A 23,802-nucleotide genomic window follows, 5' to 3' on the forward strand; every position below is an offset into this window, starting at 1 on the left:
TGTGAATAGCAGTTCTATGGACAATATTTTGTAGTTGTTTTTGTCATTTAAAGCCAACATTTTGTAGTCGTACAGCAACTAGTTCACAATAAGTTACAATAAATGAGGACCAGCTAGATCATTATTTACAATAAAATGTTTAATTACTGATAGCACAAAAGATACCTACATGAAGTAACCTGTTTTAATGATTGAATTGAATGTAATATTCCTGTACAATAATAATATGACTTGATTTTTACACAAAATTCCCAAAGCCAGTCCAATTTAAAACAACAAACAAACTATTTGTGATCTAAATCTTATATCCATAACACATTCCTGCAGTGAAACACACAGCTGTCACAGTTGCATATCTTCAATACACATTGGTTATGAACATCCAATTTTTACACTGAAATGCTGTATCTTTATTTTAATTATATTAATTGCATGAATACACACCTGAGATTTGCATTACATAGTACATAGAATGTGTTTCAGTTTTCATGATTTCCTTGTGTAGTGTATATTATGACAGATGAAGAGCAATCATCAGTGAGGAGATAAAATAAAGGAAAGTAGACAAGGACATAAGCAGGGACACTCAGAAAAAAAGCACATAGTAAAGAAGGCTACAGAGGTAGAGACATACAGTAACAGTTCAGAGAGGTGAGAGAAGCAGGATGGAGAGAATAATATCAAGAGAGAAGCAGGAAAAGTGGTAACATTGATGAAAGACTAGAGATGCAGAAGGATAGCTCACATGGAGGTTTGACCTGTGACCTCTCAGCTGTAGTGCAGATGAAAGGGCATGACAGAGAGCAGCTGTCTGGGTAGCTACGATGAGGTAAGCTTTGATTAAAGTGCATGCGATGTAGTGCGGAGTGCGCTTAGCATGCCACTTCGCCGGACTTTGACGTGGAGTGGGCGGTGCTGTGGGAAGTGCAGTCCATGGCGACGTCGGTGTGCGAGCGCGCGCGCTTCTCCTCGGTGCCGCGCGAGTGCGTTCGGACTCGCTGCAGCTCGTTGGTGTGCGCGCGGCTCCGAGAGCCGTCGAAGGAGGAGATGCTGGAGCTGGAGGTCGTCCGTGAACGAAGCCTGGTCATGCTGGCACTGGACACTGGAGCACGTGGAGAGATGAGTTTGTTTCTGCATGAGCCTCAATCAATGTTTTCCACAATATTTGTTCAACCTACAGTATTTATACATGTTGTAATGCGAAATATTAGAGGATAACCAAGATAGTTGAGGGTTACATAATAGTGACTTACAGTATCCCATGCCCTGGATGAAGTATTTCAAGGCTTCAATCACTTTGGCTGGCTGTTGAGAGAAAGATGAAAAGTACTGAATATATTTCCAACCAATCGGGAGTGCAGATTCCACAATATTGCCAGCAATATAGCTAATTAAAATGTCAAAGCCTACCTGGTCCACCTGAGGAAGTCCTCCACAGTCCGCCATCTGGAGGAGCAAAGTGCAAAGGTCAGTTGTAGGCTGCTTTAAAATCTATATCTGGTGTTAGGCTAATGGGCTTTCAGTTGAATTAATTAAAAGTCGTTATGTGACAATAAGCGATCACTAATAGTTCTTGCCAGGTTTACAGCCTTGACTATGTGTTGCCCAAGGTTTGCTCACTTTTTAAAACATGAATTATTTGGTTGTTTGCTTCATTTTGTCAATCAGTGCTTCGGTTACCTTGAGCAGTGTGGTCTTGGTGGGGTCGAGTTTAGAGTTGCAGTCGACCACAGCCTCCACAGCTGGAGAATTATCTCCCACAACCAGCAGAGTGGAGCACCTGTAGAGCAACAGACAGGCAGGTGAGGCAGGCGGAAACAGTCAGACACTCTGCATGCAATGACGATGCTTTCTACTTCTTGCCATGAACAACGGCATTATAACCATGAGAAGAAAAAATAACAGACTATTCATTTAGAAAATGCTGTAAGCCATCTTTAAGGGTCAACGTTTGTACTCACTTGAACGTCCTGGCATTGATGTTTCCTCCAGGAACAGGCCTCTCCACCTCCAGAGCATTGCGGTTGTTGTAGGAGCGGAAGAACTGGCTCACGTTGGACTGGTTCATGGTTGTCGTGATGTGGTGACGGTACGTAGCTATGAGGTCATGGTTGGTCTCGATCTCATCCTGCAAAATCAGTGAGGCAGTACTTGATATTTGATAGTCAAGGTTTTTTATTTAAAAAGATGTTTCCACTTATCGTGCCAACTGAATAAGCCTGAAAAGTACCTTTCCAAACAAATGTGTGATGACTGAGTCGGGGAGCGTGTGGGTCCATTCGGTGAGCTATATACAAAACATACACACGATTCACACATTCAGCTACATTCAGATATTTTTACATCTCACAGAGAGACAAACACAAGCTGATATTCATCAATACAGGGTGTATTGATTTAAAGTGATCTTATTTAATACGCCGGGCGGGGAACCACAGCACACACTGCTCACCTTGCTTGCAACAGAATCCATTAGTCCTTCAGCGTTGGGGTTGATGTTGATCAGAACCAAACCGTCCACCATATCTGGGTGGTTCAGCTGCACACACGCAAACACAGAAGGAAGATTAGAGATACGACTTCAACCACTCATTTACACTTAAATGCCTGTTTTAATTCAGCAGTTCTCTCCTTTAGTTTTGGAGTACGTTTATAAATTCCACTCGTCTTAGGGGACATTCATATTGTATTGGTGTTGCTTTGCATAGGAAGGATCTGAGAAATAATTGGCATACATCTGATTTGCATATATGCCCCACATGTACACTCAGAACTGTGCTAAGTGAAGATTTCAACTTAATATTTTGTCAAATTAGGTGTCAAACTACGTTCTCTCTCTCTGTCTGTGTCAACTTCAAATGGGATTTAGAGACGAGATTTGAACTCACAGCGAACTTCGACAGGATGTAGGCTCCAGCTCCAACTCCCATTCCAATCACCCTCTTCAACCTGCAAAGCAGTCAAGAGGTCAAAACTGAGGTAAATCCTTGTGAGCCGTTATTATATTCTGACCTTTAATGAAATGGCCAACTAAGAAATATTTGTTAAGTGTCAGATTAACTCACCCAAAGTGTTTGAGGACAGCAGGCAGTGCTTCAGACAGCTGGTCCATGGAAGGGTAGGTATATCTGAGGGGTCAAAAGTCAACATAACCATCAGCAGGTGTGGGATTCACTCAATTTAATAGAATAACAATAGAATTACTGCATTAAATGCAAATAAAGAGTACGCTAATAAAGACAGTGTACTGACGCAGCATGCAGAGTTTTGGCTCCCTCGTGTTGTCCTGGTGCTTCAACATGACAAACAGGTAAATGTCTGATGATTTCCTGCATATCCTCATGATTGAACAGCCTCTCAAAACACGACTTGTCTATGAGAAGGAAGGACAAAAAATATGTAAACATGGTTAAAGTGAAGTGATAAAAATACCAGAAAACATTACGCAAGAAAATAAGAAATAATACATATATCAGATTAGTGTTTATAGAGGGAATTGAAATACAGATTATTCAAAATGTTAGATATAAAATGTGAGGATATAAAATACAAGAAAAAGTGGATTTGATTCATCTATGCAAACGTGGTTTGTGGTTTTACATAATGGACCAGCAAGCTGTATTTTTTTCAGATACAAATCCAGAGGAAATCTAGTTTTCAGCTTAGCTGAGATAAACAAAACGATGTTGTAAAAATCTTAATTTATATTAAGGTATCAATCCCTTTTACAGCAGGGATTACCATCTCCACGTATATCTGTACACAGGTTACAAACATTACAAATGCCATGCTATTGCAGGGACTTACGGTTCAGTCCAACTTCATGAAATGTCAGGAGGACGGGGTGGTTTGCCCTGGGAGTTCCTGTCATGATGCAGTGGACGTTCCCATAGTGAGTCTCTACGTGCTCCTCCTACAACAAACAGATTCAATCAAACATCCAGATAGTTCATAGATGCTGCTGCTTGCGTGTGGCTGAAGATTCACACGTTTGATCTGAAACCAAGTACTGCTGTCGAGGTAAAAGTCATTCAACTTTGCACAAGGATTACACTTGTAGCATTGAGTCTAGCTGCAAGGCTAAGTTAAGCCCTCTGGGATACTCACAGTGATGTGGGGCTCAAAGACGCAGTCAGGCTCGTTCTCCTCCAGTACCATGGCTGCTGATGCAGAGTAATCCACGATGGAGATAAAGTGATGTGCAGCAGAGGCAGAACAGATGTCCTGCGTTGATCTTTGATGTCACGTCAAGATTGAAGCTAATTACTTTTTCTCCTTTCTTGTGTCGCCAGGCAACCTCAGAGCTACAGCACTTTGTATGTGTGTGCAGACTGTTTGTTTGAGCTGGTTTATATACCCTCCCACACTGATCTGTCTCTAAGCTCTAACTCCATCCTGGCTCACACGTGGCCAACTGGCCGCTTACTGATTTAATCTGACCCCAGGCTGCTGCATTCCCCCAGAGACAGCGCTGGCTTTCTACAGGGAATTAAGGAGGACATCTTACATGAACAAAACACACTGTGAAGGTGTCATGCATCTTGAGATAGTTTGATATCCAGCTGTCACGATAGATACTCATGAAATTTGCTTCTATACACTTATCAAACTTATTTTCTCTTAAAATCAGCTTTGAATAATGTCTTCTTACGTCACACGGGCAACAAGTCAAATCTACTGACGACCAGAACAATCAAACAACCAAACTACTGTTACAAAGATACATTAATCTAACTAAATGCATCAGTAATAAACTTAACTGATGGGAACATACATTAAAATCACAGGTAAAGCTTGTTATTTTGTTCTGTCAGTGGAATCACAAGACGTTCAGCCAAGCTGTGGGCAGGTCAGCTGTCTAATCTGAGCGTACCATCTGTTCCTCACAGCGACAACATTCAGCTCCTTGCAGTTCCGTTAACCTTGACCCTCCACAAACTAGCACATTAGCTTCATTTTGGCTTGCTCTTACTCAGCACTATTTAATCCAACATCCTACAAGTGTTTTAATGCTAGTCTAACCTTGTAGGCCTACTCTTTTACTTGTTTCTAACTTAATTTTTACCTTTTTTTTTAATTGAATTCAATAGTCTATGATATGGAAACATTCTTCAATAGAAATAATAGTCTGAGTGTATCATTGAATGTCATAGTTGATAACTAAAAATAAATGGGTTTGTGTAGTTATTTGTCATGGTTTCCAATGTTTTCTATACAATTCAAACAAAATAAAACATGAAGCCTTGATTTACAGCTAAAGCCGTATCAAGTGTGTGGCTGATGATTGACTACTACTTTCTCTTTTATCTACAGATGTATTAAGATAGTGTGCTATTAGGTAGAGTAAACACACATCTAAGCATTGTCCAGGGAAATTAAATTGCTTGAAATTAAATGATGTTTCCCTTATGAAGGCAGTGGATCAAAGGTTTAGGGATTATCTGCAGAAAATCAGGGTGGGTTAATGAATGAGTGCTATCCCCTCAGCCGTGTAGCCCTGATCAAAAACACTGAATCCTCATCATTGGGACTAACTTTGCATGTACAACAGTTCTTCTCACTGGCATAAAATAATATTCCCTAGACTCCCTAAAATGTATTAAGACGTGGGATTGGGGTCTAGCCAGCAGCAGGAGGATGAAACTGCAGACGGTAACAGCTGGCTGAGCGGAAACACAGCAGACTGCGCCGTGACCACCTTCTTTAAAAAGACGTAATGCCACCACTGCCTTGAACACACGCACACACAGCTAGATGGGAGCTGTGTGTGCAGCAGGTTTAATCCATTTAGCGGTGGCTGAAGAGCAGAAGACAGCAGATGGGTCCGACTCAGCCTGAAGCCATTTTAACATCGTCCTAACCCTGACTAAGCTTTGACCTGCTAGCCTATTTCACCGTTGACCACTGGCCCATATTTTGTGTGTGCTTTCAATAATTCCATCCATATTTTTCTGTCTGCACATGGAATTTCAGCCAATTCGATTAAGATCAGAATTGCTATTTAATGAAAGAAATACTGCCATTTGATCACATTCTTTACAGTATGCATTCTGACAGTTAAATTGATCTATTAAACCGGTTATTTTACTGTGACATGTCAAAAGGCCTTAGGTGGAGCCTACAACACACCTAAGAGATTGTCCCCGTCATGCTGCATGATCAGATTTTTGTATGTTTCATAGAACATGTGTCGTCTCTCAGGATAATGCAGCCTACATCAGTTATCACCAAAAACCTCTGCTGTTAGGAAGTTATGCATGTAGTCAAATGTTAACACTGAAAGTACTTTTTACAAACCTCACCCTCATTAAATAGCCATTTGAAGCTGAAATTAATCTAAAAATGTTCCTTTTCAATAAATATAGTGTGTCAGATTCCAGCATCACTCAGGCTTGCAGCAGCACCTTTGTGTCATTTCCACTAGATGGAGATAGAATGTCGGCTTTCTTGATGCAGCTCTTCTCCTGGCAGCATGACGAGGGTCAGAATGTCAACACCTTGCTTTGTTTTTCACCTGACTAACCTTCGGGCTTAGAGAAAAGCATCAAACCTGTTTGGAACCGCTTTAAACAAAGGCACTAAAAAAACAACACATTTTCTGCTTCGCACTTTGTTTGCAACACACTTCTTGCAAAATATAACACAGTTACATTCGACACACACATTCAAGAAGGAAATCTCTTACGATCATTGGGAAAACCTATACATGCAACAATCACACATGAATTCCCTTAAACCCTCATTGAACATTAATCGGTCTAAGTTGAAGCAGTGAGAATGAGAGGAGGAGGAGGAGGAAGAGGAGGAGGAGGAGGAAGAGAAAAAAGAAGGGGACCAGGGATGACTTTTCCATTGTTTTTATTTTTGTCTTTTATCTTGTTTTTTATCTCTTTGATTGTATTCTATTGTATGCTGTCCTTGAGTGCTAAGAAAGGCGCCTATAAATAAAATGTATTTTTTATTATAAGTGTACAGACAGAAGACGGGATCGATAAACTGTCCATCATCCCTTACAATAAAATGTGTTATTAGTATTACTGTTCTTATTTTTCTTTCAGTAACTGTACATACAGTAACACATTCTATTGATTTTTCTGACCTCTTTGTATTTTTGTGTCCATTGAAATAATGAGGAGATAAACTGGACTGGAACAAACGTTCACAGAATCCTGTATGTGAAAATTACAAATATAGTATAGTATACAAAGTACTGTTTTGTACAAACTAGTGCTGTTGCTGCTTTGAAAGAGTCATTGAAATGGTGTTTGTGAGAAGCATTTTGTTGCAGAAATGAAAACAAGTGTGTAAGCAGCTGCTGAACTGTGATAAATTACTTTGTACTTGGCACTTCCACACAGCTTGAATTTGATAGTCTGACATTAACAACATTCAACAAGATATTAAAGGAAGTCACTTGGATCTGTTTTGAATCTGGGTGTGTCTGTTTCAAACCAGACGGGATGGACGGTGAGATGGAAAGCCAGAAATCTGGGCGTGCGGTGAAGTGATCCTTCACTCACAAGTGTTGATAAGCAACTTCCCAGGTCTCCTGCTCGTGGGTTATTGTCTGTGCCGTGTGAGAGACAGAATACATTATACATATAATGTAGCTGGTACAGTAAAGTATATTGTCATGCTGACAGCTGGTTGTCATGGTAACTCTTCAGTCTGCAGGTGAAAGTCCTGCTGGCCAACTCTCAGCTTTCAAAACACTCTAATTATACACACAGCAGCTGCTGCCGCTTGCCACATGCTTGACTGTGTGTGCGTGTCTGTGTGTGTGTGTGTGTGTGTGTGCGTGTGTGTGTGTGTGTGTTTGTTGTTGCTTGTGTGTGTGGGCGTGTTATTTTGTATGTGTAGGATTTTCTCTCAACCTGTGTATGTGTGTGTGTGTGTGTGTGTGTGTGTGTCAATGTACACGAACACAGGCCTTTTCCACACTATCTTGTATGGTATGATCAGCGAGGGTACAGCATGTCTATTGTCATGATCTGGCTAGAATACGTGGATTGAGGCCGAGTAGGAGTTTTGCCGTGGATTTTAGGCTCAAACATTTGATCCATTAAATCTCCCCAGAGGTTTTCAACTTTTTTTTTTGTTTTATTTGATTTTGTTTAAGAGGCCTTAAATGATTCACATGTAAAATAAATAGAAAATATTAAAGATGTATGTAATTTTTCCTACGATAGATGTTGTTTTTTTTGGTTTCCTATCTTGGTAATGGTTATGTGACTCTTCTGATTTATTTCCTTGCACCTAGGATGGGAACCATTGATATAAATAATAATAATGTCTTACATCTATTTACACTGCATTGTATTGCATGGTATCATATTGTCTTGTCTTGTCTGGTATCATATAGGGACCTTCAGAGACCCGTCCACCTGCAACCAGGTGTACTGCAGTGACTACAAACTGATATGCTGTTGTGACACTGACACACAGTCATTTGTTTCCTCAAGTAATCTAGCTGAACTTCATAACATTAGCATGACTCAAAGTAGGAAGCCCCTGAAATATAATTTGCTCTAACAAGCACCGTATTGCTGCTTCTCCACCACCACATCCTCCTGGCCAATGAGAGGCTGTCATCACGATGCACCTGCAGCAATGGCACATCCCCTATGATAAACCTGTGATCAAACGTTGTCCGATTGTGCACTATTTAGAAATAATTAAAATCGACTTGAAAATGAAATAAATATAAAACTGCTTCCTTTTCATATCCAGTTTCTTTTTAGTTGCTCTGGGGATTACAGAGTATTTCACACTGTGTGCCTGAGGGACAGAATTACAAACTAGTCCTGGGGAGGCGATGCACTGTGTAATCGTATATATCAACATGGTTCAACACCATTTCAGTCATTCATCAGGACTGAATGACACGGAAACGTATATGGATGTCAGTAGTCAGGGGTGGATTTATCAAAGATTAACCTTATTTCTGAGAAGATTGCAGCTAACGAAGGACAATTAACAAGGAATTACCAACTGTGATTGCTTTGTAAGATAAAAGACATTACTGTAGTAGCAGTAGTACTAGCAGTATGTAATGTAAGTACAAAGTAAGAACAAATTTGAGGTACTTGTATTTTACTTGAGAATTTCCCTTTTATGTACTTCTACTAACATCTACTACATCTCAGAGGCAAATATCACATGTACTTTTTACTCCATTACATCTGTGTGACAGTTTTAGTTACTTTTCAGATTACAATTTTCATCCTGTCCAGTGAAAACCCAGAAATTAATTGGATTTCTGTTGATAACTTGAAGGATGAAATGTTCCTTTATGGGTTGGGGAAACTCTCCTAACCCCCTTCTTAAGATAAATAAAGTATTAAAAAAGCGTTGGGTCAGCTGGAACATGCATCGCTTCAAATATGAAAACTTCACTGAGCTTGTGAAAAGTTGACTTTTAGAGGATGGTGACACATCAAACATGATGATCTTATATAATGTGATGCATTGCTGTAGATTAAACTATACACCACTATGTAAAGTGATTAAATCAGCACAACAATCTGCAGCAGTAACACAACATACACATCAATGCAGCGGTAATAATCCCAAAAAACATAAAATGAAAAGTTTCAATTATGTACTTTTATTTAAGTAAGGTTTTGAATTTGAGATTTTTAATTGAATTGGAGTATTTTCACTCTGTAGTCTTTTACTAAAGGATATTGTATAATAAACTGGCTGTTGGATAAATATGTTATATCATTGTAGGTCAGACATTTATTTATACTGAAGGGTATGTCTGAGTTCATCAGACACAAATACAACAGAGGGAGACGGGAAGCTGTTGATGCCAGATTAGAGTATAAAGGCGGTAATAGGAGGTTTAAGTAGCAATCACAACGTCAAGAATAGCTTTCCAAAGAGAATCAGGTGTTCTATTTATGTTTGTGTCATTGTTGACTTTTCCCTCCAGCAATCCTCTTGAACTTTGGCAGCTGCGAAAATCATAATTTTGCTTTTATATTAAAAGAGTCACCCTGACAAATTCCTACACACATTTGGTGATTTTGAGCACTTTTATGACAACATTCCCATTTTGGATTTTTAAAATACATGCACACACACACACACACACACACACACACACACACACACACACACACACATGCATGCACGCACATGCATGCACATGCACACACACACACACACACACACACACACACACACACACACACACACACACACACTTTGACAAAATATGAAATAAGTGTCATGTCATACCACTGCCAGAGTTGTTCCACTGAATAAGAAAACAACGTAATAAATCTTAGTTGCTGCTTTTGTCCAGCTTCGACTGCCGAGCCGGAGCATAAGGATGCACAATTACCGTGCGGGTTACCATTAGCAATGTTTGTTATGTAAAGATAAGGCCGGAACACTTCCTTGACATTTTGTCGAGGCTGTGGTAGAAGCATTCTTAAGTCTTTACAGGTCAGCCCATTGCTTTCATGACACCACGGTCGGCGCCCAAGTGTCCTTTAGGCTCTGTCAAAAGCACAAGACTGCCAGCTGAGGGTTGACCTACAGGGTGTCAGCTCACATTTCCAGAAACCATTGCAGCAACCCTGCTCAGGCCAGTGCACTCCTGTTTGTAGAATGAAAACAGATAGTCACGCTGGAGCTGACTGTTCCTCAGGAGGATCAAATGGAGATCCTTGAGAGGAATTGTATGTGTATTTTCAACAAGTAGACAGAAGGAGGATGTCCCTATTGTTTTTATTCAAAAGTTCAAAAATAATTGAATAAATTCATTTCAATGCCAAACATTCAGGTTGATTTGCTCTGGGTGGATCAGTCCTGATGCAACAAACATCCCACTGTCCAAAACACGGATAATGTTTTTCCAGACTTCAAATTTGATCAAATATCACACAAGAAGTCTGGACTAAGTTGGTCAAAAGTTCTGTTTTTGTACAACATCAATAGTATGCCACAGAAAACCGTGTGATGTGTCATGATCTGTGTTTTCCTTTTGATTCCCTGTTTTATTTTGTAATTTTGTCCTCAGTGTGATTTCCTGTCTTGTACTTCCTGGTCCTTGTTGTTTCCGCTGTCTTGACTCCCCGACCATCTCGTGTTGATTACCATACCTGCCCTAATGTGTTTCACCTGTTCCTCGTCAGCTCCCTGGCTCCCTGTGTATATAGTCTGTGTGTTTCCCCTGTCTTGTTGTTGGTTCATTGTCGTCTGTTACCCCTGCATGCTGCACCACGTCATGTCTCTGGATTTTTTTTCTACCTGCCTCCCGTGTCCCTTTGTGTTCTGGCATTCTTTCGTAAGTGTTTCTTTTGACGGTCGTTTTTTTTGCCTTGTGGTCTTCCTGGTTTGATACTTTGTTTTTTGTCTTATATTTTGTTTTGTATTTAGTTTATTATTTAAATCTTTTTTTTGGAACTGCATTTGGGTCCTCACCTCCTGTTTCCAAGTCCACGCCTGACATGATGTGTTCAGCAGGAATACATCATATCACATTAACTGCAACAAAGGATCTATCGACATTTTTGACATAAAACTCTTTTAACACAACAAAATATAAGATATCCTGAATTACCGAATGTGTATTCAAATCTCATGAAAATGTGTGATTACATTTTTGTGTCATAAATATTCAAGCTCTCCACTACAGGAACAATTTTAGACCTAGGATACAAGGCTATGAGATTGTTTGTGTGCGTGAGTGAGTGTGTGTTTCTTTGAGTCTGTCCAAGGCTTATCTCATAATGCTGCACCAAACTAATACCTCTCGTGGTTGCAGTGACTCACACTTTCCCAAAACACCTTTTATTGCCTGTTTGACACTGCCATTGACTGATGAAGGGTCGCTAGTGATATCACAGCTGAGTGCATCGCCGCCATTCTGCCGCCAATGGAAACACAATGGAGGAAAGCAATTTGCTAATTTGTATTGCTTTGGATGGTGTATTTGGCTATCAGCTAACAGTTAAAGGAAGTACCAGCACACACACAACTGGGAACATCACTGTCGCTAACGGCCAACGGCACTACGCACACTGCTGACTGCTTCGCCGCCGTCGCCGCTCACCCACTGATCTGCGGCCAGAGACACAATGTGGGGAAATAGTTTGCTCAGTAGACTTGAAGTCGTGGTGACGCCAGTGAGCTGTGACGTGCGCCTGCACAGCCCCAGTGCAGACGTCTGCAAAGACTACAATGGGAGCCTGTTGGGTGAAACATGTGAGGGAAAAACACATCTGAGGCACCATTCTAGTTTTTAAAATTGTTTAATTTTTAAAACACTGCAGTCGGTCAGTCATACTGATTATGTGTGACGCAGGTTGATAGTCTGAACAATCTAAATTGGCTTTTTGGTCACATGCTGCAACACATTAAACCTTTTGTTGCGTGCCATGCATCTACCCCCCAACCCGCATTCCTGTCACTCTTGACTGTAATTACACGCATGCTGATGACACCTGTGCTTTAATAGGTGTAACATACGGCTGTACGGTGTATGAACGACACATGCACCTCTATTCTGTGATTAGATGTTTACAGTCAAAATCAAGGACATCATGGCAAAGTCTTCTTCTTCTTTTATTCACTGCGTGTTTGGAACCTGCTGATCACCGTGGCTATATTTACACGGAACCAAAATAAAAAGTGACAGGTCACCATAAGATAAGTGAGATAACACTGGACCAAGCTGAATACTCTCCATACTGCATGCAACAAACAGCTCCAGTGCTGAGAGCAAATACACAAAGTCACGATCCTGAACATTCAAATGTGAACGTGATGAACTGGAAAGTCAAGTGTTTTAGCTAATTTTAGCCAGTAAGAGGTGTTTTTTAAGCTCCGTCTACTCAAAGTGATTGATAGTGAGGTGAGGCCCCTGCCTGTTCCGCTTTAAGTAGTCTGTGCGTATGACTACCTTGTGACTCCCTGCGCTTCCATATCCATACCATAACCTTGTAAACAAATTGGACAAGCGAAAAACACAACGCTACATCTTTCTTGCTGTTTTAGGAGCCTTCGACAATAGACTTAGGTTTAAAAAAAAAAAAGCAAAATTAAATTTCGCCTATTTTTGCTAAATTTTTAGACAAGCACTTTGTCTGATGCACTGTGGCAACTACAGTACATTAGTTTGGCTGTGGGGACACAAACAAACTTGAGACTATTGTCAGTTAAGGAGAAAATGAATTCCATGAACTGAGACTCAAAGGTTTTACTTGACCAATCTGTCTGGTAGCTCAAAGGACCGTCTATTTTTAGTTGGTACGGGGAGGGAAAGGGGGGAGAGAGGGAGGGAAGGAAAACAAGGTCCAGACAGACGTGTCATGGCAGAAACAACTCGTTGGACCTCCAATTTCACAAACTTTTCCGGTAACATTTGAGAGAAAAATGAACGTAAAACACTTATTATACACTTATTTTGTTACTGTGCACTGAGCTGTATGTGAGACTGCACACTTCCTTCAATGAGCCTTGTGAGGACCAGCCTATAGGAAGGGTGAGGAGAGAAGAAGAGAGGGGGGGGGGGAAGCACCTCTTCTTTACCCTGGAACAGGGGAGAGGAAAGGGGAGTCAAGTGGATGAAAAGGAGGAGGAGGGTGTGAGGCTCTTCTCCTCTCCCTCTAAGAGCATTAACTGTAGAGTGTTCTGGTAGTGACAGGGCTGTCAGGGTCAGATGGCTGCTCAGCCTGATTAGACCAGCTCACAGCAGATCCTCAACCCAGCACACTGCACTGCTACAGCAAGGTAGAGCCACAAACCGGCACGTACAGTGCAGACGGCGCAGCGGTTACCGAAAGGCCAGGAGGGACAGCGAGAGTTCAGTGTAAATAGTGGGGGCAGAGCAACAGATTGTTGCACAAAGACTTCATTTTCTGGTGGTTGACTACCAGACACTGCAGCTTCTCGAGGCAGAAAGAAAAGACTAAAATAAGGTGGACTTTACTGTGACAAAGAGGCAGAAGAACTGATGTTTAGCCTGATGTGGTTGGTGACGACATTGAACAGCAGGTAAGGACAAACTTGTTAAAGATATATTTGTTTTGTTGCTGTTTTCATGATAAAATGGTATATGAGGGAACATTCCTGAAACTGGCACCCTGTTACAACACATTTTGTAACTTTTAAGAACAATAACTCAATGTGACAAAATAACAAGTGCATGATCAAAATGACGGAGAAATGAATTTCCACAGTAGTGTTAATAGAGACATAAACAAGTTCTTCACAGTTCTGAGTGAGAAGACAGGGGTGTTAGCATTGCAGCCTGTTGCTTCCACAAAATAAATGTGGTGTGTCATAGAATGAGCTGCTGGTATAGATACAGCTATAAATACAGCTGCAGGTATTCAGTGTCTACAGGGGTTTACTATAACAGGCAGTCAGCTGGTTGTAGGTCAGCACTCACACGGTTGTAGGACCGCTGCATGCTTTGGCGGGACTAACTGTGGATTTTCCTGTTCAGCAGCCAAGCTGTCCACTGAGGTAAGGGGGGGCGGCTATGTCATGTGACAGAAACAAACTCCAGATTAGGCGTTTAGCACATCTTTTTTTCAGAGTGACTTGAGAGAGGAGCGGCTTGCTGCAGAGGTGTGTGGTTGTCAACTGGAGTGAATTGAATGTGCTGTAACAAGATTTATCCTAATTGAGGTTACTACTAACCTGCCTCGTCGTCGTCTTTACAACTAACCTGCAAGCGTACTATGCAGTCTCACTTTGCACACGCTGTCGATACATTTTGGCAACCTAACGCGGCTCTAAAATAATGTGGAGATCCATTTTTAACTTCTTTGGGTCCTGACCCAGCCTGTGGCAGGGAAACGGACAGGCAGCCAGACGACACACCTGTTTTTGCAAACCTTGCGCACTGAGGTAACAGGGAGGATCTGCCAAACAGTTTTAATTGGAATTACTGCTACCGTCTAGCCGTTTCCCTTATGCCCCTTTCTGCTTTCTTATGATGTTTTTATATGAAGTCACTGGCCTTTAGATGTCTAAAATGCCCTAAAATGACCGCAGTGCTTGTGAAGAGTTAGTGTTCAACCATGTTATGTGTTGAGATGCATGTAGCTTCTCACACCTCGTCTGTATCTCAGTTGCAGTGAAGTCATCGCTTGTCTCGTCTGTCACCGGGCCTTCTGTCCTGTCGCTCTTTGTGATACAATATGCTTTCATCCCGTGTGTCTCGTGGAGATTTATTTCCGTTGTGTTACGTGACGCTGTAAAAACATAAAAGTAATCTCTATGAAACGCAGTTAAGTAGATGTTCTTTCTAGACTCTGTATTATGGAAAATAATCGACCTCTATCCTGATTAGTGGTAACACGGGATAAATTCCTAATAATAGATAGTCAACAACCTGGAATAGACTGCACTCTTCTGGGAGAGTTAGTGAGTAAGTCGGCATGTGATTATGAAGAGAGAGCGTGTGTGTGTATTGTTGGAGCTGAGATGAAGAGGTGAGGACGGATTACCCAGAGTACCTCTGGACTTCCCTTGTTGTTTGTCTGGATGTTTGGGCACATGAGAGAGAGAGAGATAATCAGCATTTGTTTGTTTTCCTGCCTTGGGTGAAACAACAAAGTTTCCTTTCAAATTGTTGCTGGCCTACATTTAGCATTGAACTTGTTGACTTTTGAAGAAACTGCATTTTAATTTCCAAGTGTTCCTCCTTTTCTAACAAATCCCATCCAAAGATACAAATACACTGAACCAATAACGCATGAAGCTGCAGTTGGGATTGTTATGTTTAAATATGATTTTAAATAATTTAGGTGCACGAGTGATAGACAGGCTACAATATAATAATTTTGTGGGTTCAATTGAGAAATTGGTATATATGCTCATAATAATGTCTTTTTGCATGTTTATCTATGTGCCATTAGCTTCCCTACTGTTGGCCTCCATATTACCGATGAAGCCATTAGTAGTCTTTGCCATACAATATGGGCTGCTTTTGTAGATATTGTGTTTGTTACACAGGAACAAATGCTAAATTATTGAAATTCAATTAGAACAATTTTCATGACTGTTTTCTGAAAGCTGATTATTCAAAGAGTTTAACTTTGCCTGTATGTCTTCTACTTTAGAACTGCTGGTTGATGGAGTTTGTGCGACAAAGTGGTGACTACTGCCACGCCCAACACATTTAGGGCCTATCTGGGATGAAGCTCCACCATGCAGGCCTACGACCCTGAAACCTGAAAGACCATCGGCCCTTGCCCTCGGAACCAGCCAGCTGATGGGGTAACACGTGGATCCTCGACACTGGAAGCTAACTGGATCGAGAAGGAAGGAGAGAGCTACTGAGAAACAAAAAGAGAAAGATAGAAGGACTGAAGCAGTGACAATCAGAGAGAGAAAACAGAGAGACGGACACAGAGAGAGCTGACACACTGTAGCTTCCTGTACTCACTGATGGAGTAGAACTCAAGACAACAGGACCTCAGAATTGGGAAATACCTTAAGGGCTATAAACATTCTCCCAACAGGACATTCAACACGCGACAGGAGTCACCTGAAGACCTGATATAAATTGAATACACAGCAGCCATCTGCTACAGCTGGAGCTAAAGGTGAGGGGCGACTGGTCACCTGAGCAACACTTTTATTTCCTGCATATTGTTCCGACATGGTTTTAGGATTTTGTGGTAGTTTTTTAGTCAGTTGAACTGAAATCAGCCTTTGCCTTTCCAGGGCTGTAAGATGTATTTACAATAATTATTTCATGTCTCAGGCCTAGCATTGAAATAATATCACCATCATCATTCTCAAGTTGCATTGACAAAGCCGTATTTGTTGTACAACCAGAGCCCTGTCACGAAAATATAAACCTGCGGCTGTTTTTCTGCTACAGGTTTATGAATATGCAGTATCGGCAATGAGAAGTTTCTTAAGTCACATAGATATGCCTCAAGTCATCCCTGATGTCGTTTATCCAGTTGTTTACTTGCACATGGAGACAAGGATTTCACCCAAATAGCTCCTATCAGTTACTAAAATAGTGTGTGAGACTTGGCGAATGTGAGGCTTCCCTGATTAAAAGAATTGAAATTAAAATTCCATCCATTCACATCCCTGTTATCTTTTTGGATACGAGAGCAAGAGCAGTGCCAGGCCACGAGGGACATTCTAAAGAGCTGCTCCATTGACAGACATCATCGAGTCATATTTGTTTTTGTTTTACATCCAGTATACAACATACTAATACTGGGTTTCATTTAGCATTCATGTATTTTGCTTTATAATGTGCCTTTGTCAGTAAAAATGCATTCATAAATCCATGATTAGGAAATATATGAACATCTTTCATCCCTCTTAGCAAACCCAGACAGGTGTTTTCAGTTACTCCAGCTGATGAGACCAGGATGAAGTCGGGCAGAGCTCTGATGGGACTGCTGTGTGGTCCAAACTCAATGCAGCTTCTGTCTAGGGCCTTTTCACAGCAGCCACTTCTGACATGTCATAGCAGAGAAGACAGACACAGGTGCTTATGAGTATTACAGTGAGTGAGCTGCACAACACCGGGGCCCTGGCCCACCTAAATGGAACAGGGCCATTATTAATCTTAGTAATTACACCTGTACTTACCCTGCAAGGACATGTCAGTAGGCTCGTTGAAGATGAGCCAGGCCTGCGCAGAATCGATCGCCGGTGATCGCCAGACAATGCATGCCGGTTAGTTTCGTGTCCGACTTGATCCCGTCTTGCTCTGTCGTCATGAACACGTTGGCAACGATAATCCCTAACCCTAACCACGAGATACAGGTGGCCGCAGTTTTTGGAGCCGGGTGCCGCAGTTGCTCTCAACCGATTGCAAGACCCGGGGCATGATGGGAATCGCCCGGCTCTCGCCTCATCTAAGAGCTGATTGGCTCTTAGGTTTGACAACACACGGCACGTTTAGTAGAAAAAGTAATATTTAACGCTATATCGTGTGCTGTTAGTCTCATGTAAAGTTAAATCTGTTAACAAAAACATATCTCATGTGGTTGGTAATAATAATAATCATCACGACAATAAAATAAAAAAAACCCACCAGAAACGCACACACATTAAATATAGTAGAACTGTCAAGCTTTACTTATCTGCACTAGATTACATGATACTGCTACCTCAACAGCAGATACACTACTATACATATATAGTGTTTTATATACATACATTATGTTCATACATTACTTATATTTATTGACATTATTTTATACTATAGATTTTTTTTTTTACTTATTTGACTTTGACTTTCCTGACTCTTATGGAGCAACTGCAGCTGTATAACTTCCCGGGGGATTACTAAATTATTCTGATTCTGATTCCCAGTTATTTACAAATAACTATAAATAAATGTGAACGTGGTCGCAATCTACAGATAGCCTACAGATCGCGTCTAATAGGATGTAACTTATGTTGTCCCGCCTTAAGGGTGTGACCAAAGCTTGAGGGAGATGTCAATCATTTGCATTCTGCAGCCACCCACAGTGTTGAGATGAGGTGTAATCAAGAAAGTAAGTGAAAACACCTGTGTGTGTGTAGGACCTTTTGACGGCAGTGTTGCATTCCTCTTTGACAAATCGTCCCTTTGCTAGATGTACCTGTTTTCACTCTGTTTTTTTGTGAGACTCACATAAAAGGACTGTAAATATGTGATCTTGTGAAGAATCTTGAGATGCAAAAGTACAGGTTTGGTTACATTTTAAAAAACATTTTCAGAAATGCACCCTGGGGGGGAGACACGGTTGTGCTGAATGGATCTCTTTTTCCACAGCAGACACTTTCACAGTAGGAAAAGCAAAAATAATGGTAGCTCTGTTTGATCCAAATGTCCCAGTTAGTCTTTAAACAGTGTGTCAGTGATCCAGCATGAACAATTATAGGACCATGAAAATGAAGGAGGTAGAAAGAAATCAGCTGCGACATATCTTCCATGAAAAAGGAAATATTGATTTCAAAGAGACGGTTGTGTTGCTAAGTGGGAAAATAAAGACAAACCTGACCAACTGCAATGGTTGAAGTCAGCATAACACATAACTTTGAGGTCATTTTTTTGTGATTTATATGCAAATGGCTCGGGAGCTGAAGCAAATATTGTACAAATATTTTTGACACCTTTTGATTTTTGGTCATATAATGTAGCCTACATTTCTCCCTGTCATCGAAGGTCGCAGGTCATCCTGGGATATCAAAGGTCACGCTGGCCACCATGAACCGTCCAGCTCCAGTGGAACTGTCCCACAAGAACATGAGATTCCTCATCACACACAACCCCACAGACATCACACTCAGCTCCTTCATAGAGGTAAGAGGAGTGCATGTGTGTGTGTTCAGAGAGCGCTTCATATATGTATAACCTGCATCTGTTGTTGGAAACGGAAACAACGTTGACACATTTTAACTGAAATGAATTGAGCTACTTGTATTTTGGCCTCGTTGTGAAAATCATCTTCTTTTGTCGTCCCTTTCAGGACCTGAAGCGCTTCGGTGCCACCACAGTTGTTCGAGTCTGTGACATCACCTATGATAAAACACCATTGGAGAAAGACGGCATTAATGTGGTGGTGAGTGCACAAGCACACGCACACGCACACGTACACATACATGTACATTTACACTCATCTATGACCAAACAGAGTGCCAGAGGTACAGCAACTCTTTTCTTTCAGGATTGGCCGTTTGACGATGGAGCCCCGCCCCCCAGTAAGCTGGTAGATGATTGGTTGAGTCTGCTGAAGAAGAAGTTTCAGGAGGAGCCAGGATGCTGCGTGGCCGTTCACTGTGTGGCTGGATTGGGGAGGTGAGACACACACCAAGCAAGCAAACAAACAAAGAAAAGACACGCACCTTATACACCTTATTGTATCTGAACTGATTCCATGAGAGGGTGATGCACACACACCACCACACAAAATACACTTCACACACATGATTCTTGTTTGCAAAAGTGATGAAATTCAGCATAAAAACAATAGCTGTTCGTTCTATTATCCAGCATTCCTGAACCCTTTTTAAAGATGCTGAACTGTTGTGATTAAACTCAGACATCAGACTCGACACATGACTGTGTGTGTTTGTGGGTTTATGCATGCATACAGGGCTCCTGTGCTCGTTGCTCTGGCTCTGATCGAGAGCGGGATGAAATATGAAGATGCTATTCAGCTAATCAGACAGTGAGTTTACATCCCCGTCATGCAGAAATAGCAAATGTCATGATGTAAGAGCAATTTATTAACATTGAATGAAACTTATTTTGATATACTGTACACAAGGACGCTTTGTGTAATGTGTAAAGTGTTTAACATGGTTTGGGAATACACCTGCACCACAAACACGATGTATGCACTTGAAATTGACTTTCTTTGCTGCCATCTGGTGGTGGTATCAAAGAAGACAATGTGGCAGATAGGAAAGCACACTGAGGAGCCAATTAAATCTAGATCTGGATTGTGCCATGAAAGTAATCAAGAAGGGTTGCACCATTCATTTCCATCATATGTGTGTTTCAGGAAGCGCCGTGGAGCCATCAACAGCAAACAGCTAACCTACCTGGAGAAATATCGATCCAAGCACAGACTCCGCTTCAAAGACTCCCAAGCGCACAAGAACAAGTGTTGCACAATGTGAACACGCACACACGTGCACACACGCACACACGTGCACACGCACACACACGTGCACGCGCACACACTTAGACATCTAGTAGACCTCAACAAATGCTCTCAGGAATCCGACCACTCAAGCCTTGTGTCACTGTCACAAACATGAAATACATATACAGGATCTATTGGCCCGTGTGTACCCTTGGACAGCAGTTTTATCTTGTTCCCTTGTTTGTGAGGATTTCTTGATTATTTTACTGGCACGCTTGCTATATAATATAGATAACAGTGAAGGAAGATGGCAAATATGGAGGAGGGATAATGTGTTTAGGCTCATGAATCATGTTGAAATTTTCAACAGAACAAAACCATTTGTGTGCACCTTTGGACGGATTCGGTGTCGCTGATTTATTATGATGTATACCTGACGTAGTGACCTATCATATCGGATATTTTGTGAAAATCTTGAAGTTTCATGAATTTGTACAGATATTCAATATGTTTAAACTTCACCATTATCAAGGTATAAAATGGCATGCAGTATTTCTGTGAGTGTTTCTTTGAAATTGTTTTATGGCATGAAAAACCCTCGACACTTTTAAACAATGCTGGGAGACGAGAACATAACACACAGTGTTTTCACTGTACATTAGCGTGACCCTCTCTGTTGGTGTCTGCAGTTTGGTATACATAAAGCCTTCATTTGGTTTTGTCACAATTGCTGTTTTAAGATTACTTCATTGTGCTGAAGTTGTCAATGTGTTTACATGATCAGTGTGTGCATTATATTGTGCTCTGTTTACTGACACCCATATAAGGAAACCTCTTTTTCAGCATACAGCTAAAGTAAGTATAACATAAGAAAACGAAATGTTAATGATTTTACAATAATACAATCATTTTACAATAATACATTAAACACATTCTAAAATGACAGATTTATGTAAATGAGTTGTAAATAATAATAAATGAGATATCTCTGGTTATCACTATTATTCACCTAGGTTGGGGTAAAAAAAAAAAAAAACTCCAAATCATTGACTATAAAAAGTTGCAAAGAAAATCAAATCACTGCAGGTATTACAAATATTTTTGTATGTCCATTTGTCAAGGCGTTGATGGCACAGTCGCTCAATTTTAGTCCGTGGATGATGTGTGGGAAAATTTAAATATTGTTCTAATCTTAGCACAAATATTGCTGTGCGTCATTTAGACTAGGTTACATCGTCTATATATTTTCTTGTGAGGTGTTTAATTATTCATTTGTATTGTTGCTGAATGATGCATGATAACCAACGGCTTCAGTTTCTGCTGATGATCATGGGTACATTTTTCTTATGGATTGGTAGGTTATAGTGATAGTCTCCCCATCATCTGATGTCATAAACAACTCATAACAAAGAAATGAGAGCAGAGGGTTTAAAAGAAGCAGATCGAAAAGAGAAAATACCATCTTTACCTGAAAACCTATTCTACAGTTTACTTTCCTTGTGCGATGTGTGTGTGTGCGCGGGTGTTTGTTTGACTGTGTGCGTGTGTGTGTGTGTGAGTGCGTGTGTGTGTGAGCGTTTTGTAGTCTTTAGCCATTGTTAACCATTGCGATTGGCCTGAGCTGACAGTTTTTGAATGTAGAAACAAATGTCTAATGTCTGTAAATTCTTGCACTGTTAATAAAGGTTTTGTCATTGTCGCTATATTTTAATAGGCGTTCATGATCTCCTCTGTCTTTATTGCTGTGTGCCTGTATGTATTAAGTTCTATTCTGCTGAATCATCATTACAAAATATACACAAACTAGGTAAAAGCAAGGCATTGGTTACAGTTGCATACAGTACAGCATACAGTGGGAAACAGCTAATTGAATTATTGGTTTATTACCACTTTACTAGCTCTATAATAAAAAACACTATTTTTGCTACTAATGGACGATATGTTCAGCACATGAGCTTGATGATGAACAGTTTACTGTGGTATTACAACAGTGGACGGGCATCTAAAATCATGATTTCAGTATGAAGCTTCACCAAACCAGTTTCATGCTCACTGTGGAAAAACATAAGTAACTTGCATTTATGCATTGATAATAACCTGCCTCATTAAATTGTAGTTGTACAAGTTTTGAGTTTGCACACATTTCTGTATGATCCTCCTGTTTCTCCCCCACCACCCATCTGTGTTCTCTGTGTGTGGGTGTGGCTCATCCTCTCTAGGCAGCACCAGGTGAAACTCATTTCCACATTCAGACCCACACTATAAAGCCTCTGGCTTTCCAGCCCCTCATTGCCAGAGCGTAATATCAACAAGAGCGTTTGTTGATTCAGCCATTCCACCTCCTACCTGCTGTACCTGCCTGACTGTCGCCTCGCCAGTCCCAGTTGTGAGTTCCTTGCTCCCTGAACTGGTCTCCCAGTTGGAGACTGACTGCGTGGTGACCCATTACACGTGGGGATGCCAAACAAAGGCTCTGATTCTCTTGCCACCTACACCAAACCACGTGGGATTCCTGGATTTGTCAGCACCCCTCCCCACATCTGCACATTTATTCACCATGTCACAAATTAATATTAATTGTAAAACTGCTTTACCGAGTTCTGTGTCTTGCGTTTGGGTTCGGTCCCTGTTGTTACCATAACAATTTCACTTGTGCTCACAATCTAATCATGAGTTTGCTTGTGAGTGCTTGATGGTGATACTAATGACCTGTTTTAAGCCACGTAGGAGGACTTTATGGCCTTAAAGGATAACTCAACCTATAGCCACCTAAAAGAATTGTCGTGCTTATTCTGTATCTCCATTTTTGTGAAATCATTTGGTAGCCTTTTCTCAAATCAGTTATTGCCTTATGATAACCTTGTGATTATTTTTTTTATTTTGGCTGTAATATTATCTTAAGATCCCGTGACCCTGAATACAGGATAATCGGTAGACAATGGATGGATGGATGGATATTATCTTAAGATTCCAATGTTGCTATAGCAGTCTCCCATTACCCACAGCATGTGTTACACAACCTGTTTTTCATATGGCCTGTGTTGTTGCACCATGTAACCACCATAAATGTTATATTGGAACAAGAATCACTCTGAGACGCACTATATTTCTCCCAAATTAAAGATGTTTATGAAAAAAATCCCTGGTTAAATGGGTTTCTTTGAGGGAAAGCTGAATTTACAAGTCATCGGCCGCAGTATAGTCATCCTGCCACAGAGGG

At 40.9% G+C, this 23,802-nt stretch overlaps 2 protein-coding genes across 3 annotated transcripts; one reads left to right on the forward strand and one right to left on the reverse strand.

Moving 5' to 3' along the window:
* Positions 1 to 30: 30 nt before the first annotated feature.
* On the reverse strand, positions 31 to 4,325 carry LOC311024197 (protein NDRG1-like). The gene is made up of 12 exons (XM_084026500.1): positions 4,108 to 4,325; positions 3,808 to 3,913; positions 3,253 to 3,373; positions 3,066 to 3,128; positions 2,889 to 2,949; positions 2,453 to 2,539; positions 2,231 to 2,287; positions 1,962 to 2,128; positions 1,681 to 1,780; positions 1,411 to 1,446; positions 1,254 to 1,305; positions 31 to 1,102 (listed from the first exon to the last, which is right to left on the reverse strand). The coding sequence occupies exons 1-12, from the start codon at positions 4,156 to 4,158 to the stop codon at positions 873 to 875; spliced, it is 1,131 nt and encodes a 376-aa protein (XP_083882626.1). The 5' UTR covers positions 4,159 to 4,325; the 3' UTR covers positions 31 to 872.
* Positions 4,326 to 13,559: 9,234 nt separating this feature from the next.
* LOC311025085 (protein tyrosine phosphatase type IVA 3) lies at positions 13,560 to 22,301 on the forward strand. 2 transcript variants are annotated; one of them, XM_084027795.1, is made up of 7 exons: positions 13,560 to 14,010; positions 16,089 to 16,574; positions 19,157 to 19,294; positions 19,461 to 19,553; positions 19,659 to 19,789; positions 20,088 to 20,162; positions 20,499 to 22,301. In XM_084027795.1, the coding sequence occupies exons 3-7, from the start codon at positions 19,199 to 19,201 to the stop codon at positions 20,614 to 20,616; spliced, it is 513 nt and encodes a 170-aa protein (XP_083883921.1). In that variant the 5' UTR covers positions 13,560 to 14,010; positions 16,089 to 16,574; positions 19,157 to 19,198; the 3' UTR covers positions 20,617 to 22,301. The 2 variants fall into 2 exon arrangements, with proteins under 2 accessions (XP_083883921.1, XP_083883922.1); XM_084027796.1 differs by lacking the exon at positions 13,560 to 14,010 and adding an exon at positions 14,354 to 14,484.
* Positions 22,302 to 23,802: the final 1,501 nt, after the last annotated feature.

Source organism: Eutrigla gurnardus (genome assembly GCF_963514095.1).
Source record: "Eutrigla gurnardus genome assembly, chromosome: 14".
Taxonomy (NCBI): domain Eukaryota; kingdom Metazoa; phylum Chordata; class Actinopteri; order Perciformes; family Triglidae; genus Eutrigla; species Eutrigla gurnardus.

Excerpts from the sequence above, each read along its gene's own strand:
- LOC311024197 (XM_084026500.1), bottom strand. The coding sequence starts at position 4,158 with ATGGTACTGGAGGAGAACGAGCCTGACTGCGTCTTTGAGCCCCACATC. Across the intron at positions 3,374-3,807 it reads TCATGAAGTTGGACTGAACC|ACAAGTCGTGTTTTGAGAGG; the intron begins GTAAGTCCCTGC and ends TCCTTCTCATAG. Across the intron at positions 1,781-1,961 it reads ATCAATGCCAGGACGTTCAA|GTGCTCCACTCTGCTGGTTG; the intron begins GTGAGTACAAAC and ends GTTGCTCTACAG.
- LOC311025085 (XM_084027795.1), top strand. The coding sequence starts at position 19,199 with ATGAACCGTCCAGCTCCAGTGGAACTGTCCCACAAGAACATGAGATTC. Across the intron at positions 19,554-19,658 it reads AAGACGGCATTAATGTGGTG|GATTGGCCGTTTGACGATGG; the intron begins GTGAGTGCACAA and ends CTTTTCTTTCAG. Across the intron at positions 19,790-20,087 it reads TGTGTGGCTGGATTGGGGAG|GGCTCCTGTGCTCGTTGCTC; the intron begins GTGAGACACACA and ends GCATGCATACAG.